The sequence below is a fragment of the Mizuhopecten yessoensis genome, unplaced genomic scaffold, assembly GCF_002113885.1.
Source record: "Mizuhopecten yessoensis strain PY_sf001 unplaced genomic scaffold, ASM211388v2 hete_36096428, whole genome shotgun sequence".
NCBI lineage: Eukaryota > Metazoa > Mollusca > Bivalvia > Pectinida > Pectinidae > Mizuhopecten > Mizuhopecten yessoensis.
This window is the reverse complement of record NW_018483835.1, coordinates 1-2102: the sequence shown is the minus strand read 5'-3', so window position 1 is coordinate 2102 and position 2102 is coordinate 1. Positions and strand designations below refer to the sequence as shown.

Here is a 2102-nt window from a genome sequence, read left to right as displayed (position 1 = left end):
CACATACAGCTCATGATTCAGTCTTCCAGTGTCAATACCAATGTCAGCATTCTTGTACCTTTTTGTCTCATCTGTGTAGAAGTAGCACTGCACAGCCATGAAGAGGTTCTGTTGTCTGGGATGCCTTGTAATATTGTATTACAATACAGAAACTGTATGACTCACTGTAATGCACTATTTATACTCTGCCATATACAGTTATACTTCCATCCAGAGAGCTTGATCTTTAAAAGACTACCCATTATAAGGAAGACTTGTAATAATTACATTAACTAGGTATCTTATATTACAGCCCCTTGCATGCAGTAACATTTGCGGGTGTGTCTGGTGGCTTGGGACTGGTGATTCTGACCTTGGGTACAAATCCCCTTACTGCTGCCCTGGGAGCATTTAACCTCGGCCTCTACACCATGGTCTACACACCAATGAAAAGGACCAGTACTGCCAATACCTGGGTGGGGTCTGTGGTGGGGGCTATCCCCCCTATGATGGGTTGGGCAGCTTGTACTGGAGGATTAGAACCAGGTATGTACATTCATCTTTATTAATTACAAGCAGGTATGTTTTATAAGCTGGAGTGATTATAACAAGGAATGTATACTTCTTGTAGTGGAGGTTATCCTCACTATGATGTGTAGGAGATAGCAATCAAAATTGCATATTTATGCCATAGCCTGGCAAAATGTATATTAGCTCAGAGTTTTAAAATATTCTAAAATATATTTATTTATAGATATAAAGCTGATCATGACTAATTAACGTGTGATGTCTCCTATTACTCAGTTAACATCAGAAGTAATAAGGCCATAACCTTGTGTTTATAGTTCTGATACTACCTTTAACCATTGCAGGTGCTTGGCTACTTGGAGCTATCCTATTTGCATGGCAGTTTCCCCATTTTAATGCACTGAGTTGGAATCTAAGGCCAGATTATTCCCGTGGTGGATACAGGATGATGTCAGTGATAAACCCTGGCCTGTGTAAGCGTGTTGCTTTGCGCTACTCCTTGGCAATGATAGGACTGTGCACCATGGCACCTATGATAGGAGTGACCTCCTGGACGTTTGCTGTTGACTCACTGCCTTTTAACCTGTACATGTCATACCTCGCCCTACGGTTTTACCAGAAAGGAGACAGCAAGTCTTCACGCGCCCTCTTTCGGTTCACCTTGTTACACATCCCGGCAATTCTTGTATTAATGCTGCTCAGTAAGATCACCATGGATAAGCCCAGTGGGGAGGGAGCTGGAGAATCTATAGGCGCTGGAGCTGTCGGAGAAACTACTAATAGTGTAACAGTTACCACAGACAATATAACAACTCCAAAAACAGCAACTGTTGTTACAACAGTTACTGTTAACACAAACAAAACTAGAACAGTTGAGACTGATAAAAAAATTCCAGTAACAGAAACTGCAGCAAAAACAGTGGCAGGAACAGCCTGTGTTTAGCATACTTATATAAAAGCTGACTGGCCACCTCTTGTGATATCAGGGTTGTAATACCGTAATGGTTCTTAGGGTCCTGTGTGCTACAAATAATGTTAATTAGTGTAACACAGGTACCAGTAACTATGGTAATCCACACATTGGTGACTAATGAAATAAACAAAATGGTTACCAGAGAAATACACAAAAAGGTTACCAGTGTATCCACTTAATGGTTAACAGTGAAAAACACAAAAAGGTTATCAGTGCAATATACTGAATGGTTACCAGTAAAAAACACAAAATGGTTACCGGTGTATACACTTAATGGTTAACAGTGAAAAACACAAAATGGTTACCTGTGAAATACACTAAATGGTTACCTGTGAAATACACAAATTAATTACCATTTTAAAATAAACATATTGATTACCTGTGAAATACACATGATGATTAAAAATGAAATACACAAAATAGTTACCAGTGAAATACACAAAATAATTACCATTGTTAAATACACACAATGATTACCGTTGTAATACACAAAGTGGTTTTTGTAACACACAAAATTATTACCATTATAATACACGAAATTATTACCATTTTTATACACAAACTGGTAACCAGTATTATACAGGTAATGGTAACCAGTGTGATACATGTAATGGTAACCAGT

The 2102-nt window shown here is 38.5% G+C and overlaps 1 protein-coding gene across 1 annotated transcript; it reads left to right on the top strand.

The window, feature by feature from the left end:
* Positions 1-292: 292 nt before the first annotated feature.
* LOC110444327 (protoheme IX farnesyltransferase, mitochondrial-like) lies at positions 293-2033 on the top strand (the record flags this gene model as incomplete). Its single annotated transcript, XM_021488710.1, has 2 exons — positions 293-525; positions 852-2033. Coding segments are annotated over 2 exons (832 nt in total), but the record flags the coding sequence as incomplete, so codon positions are not given.
* Between the last annotated feature and the right edge of the window lie 69 nt (positions 2034-2102).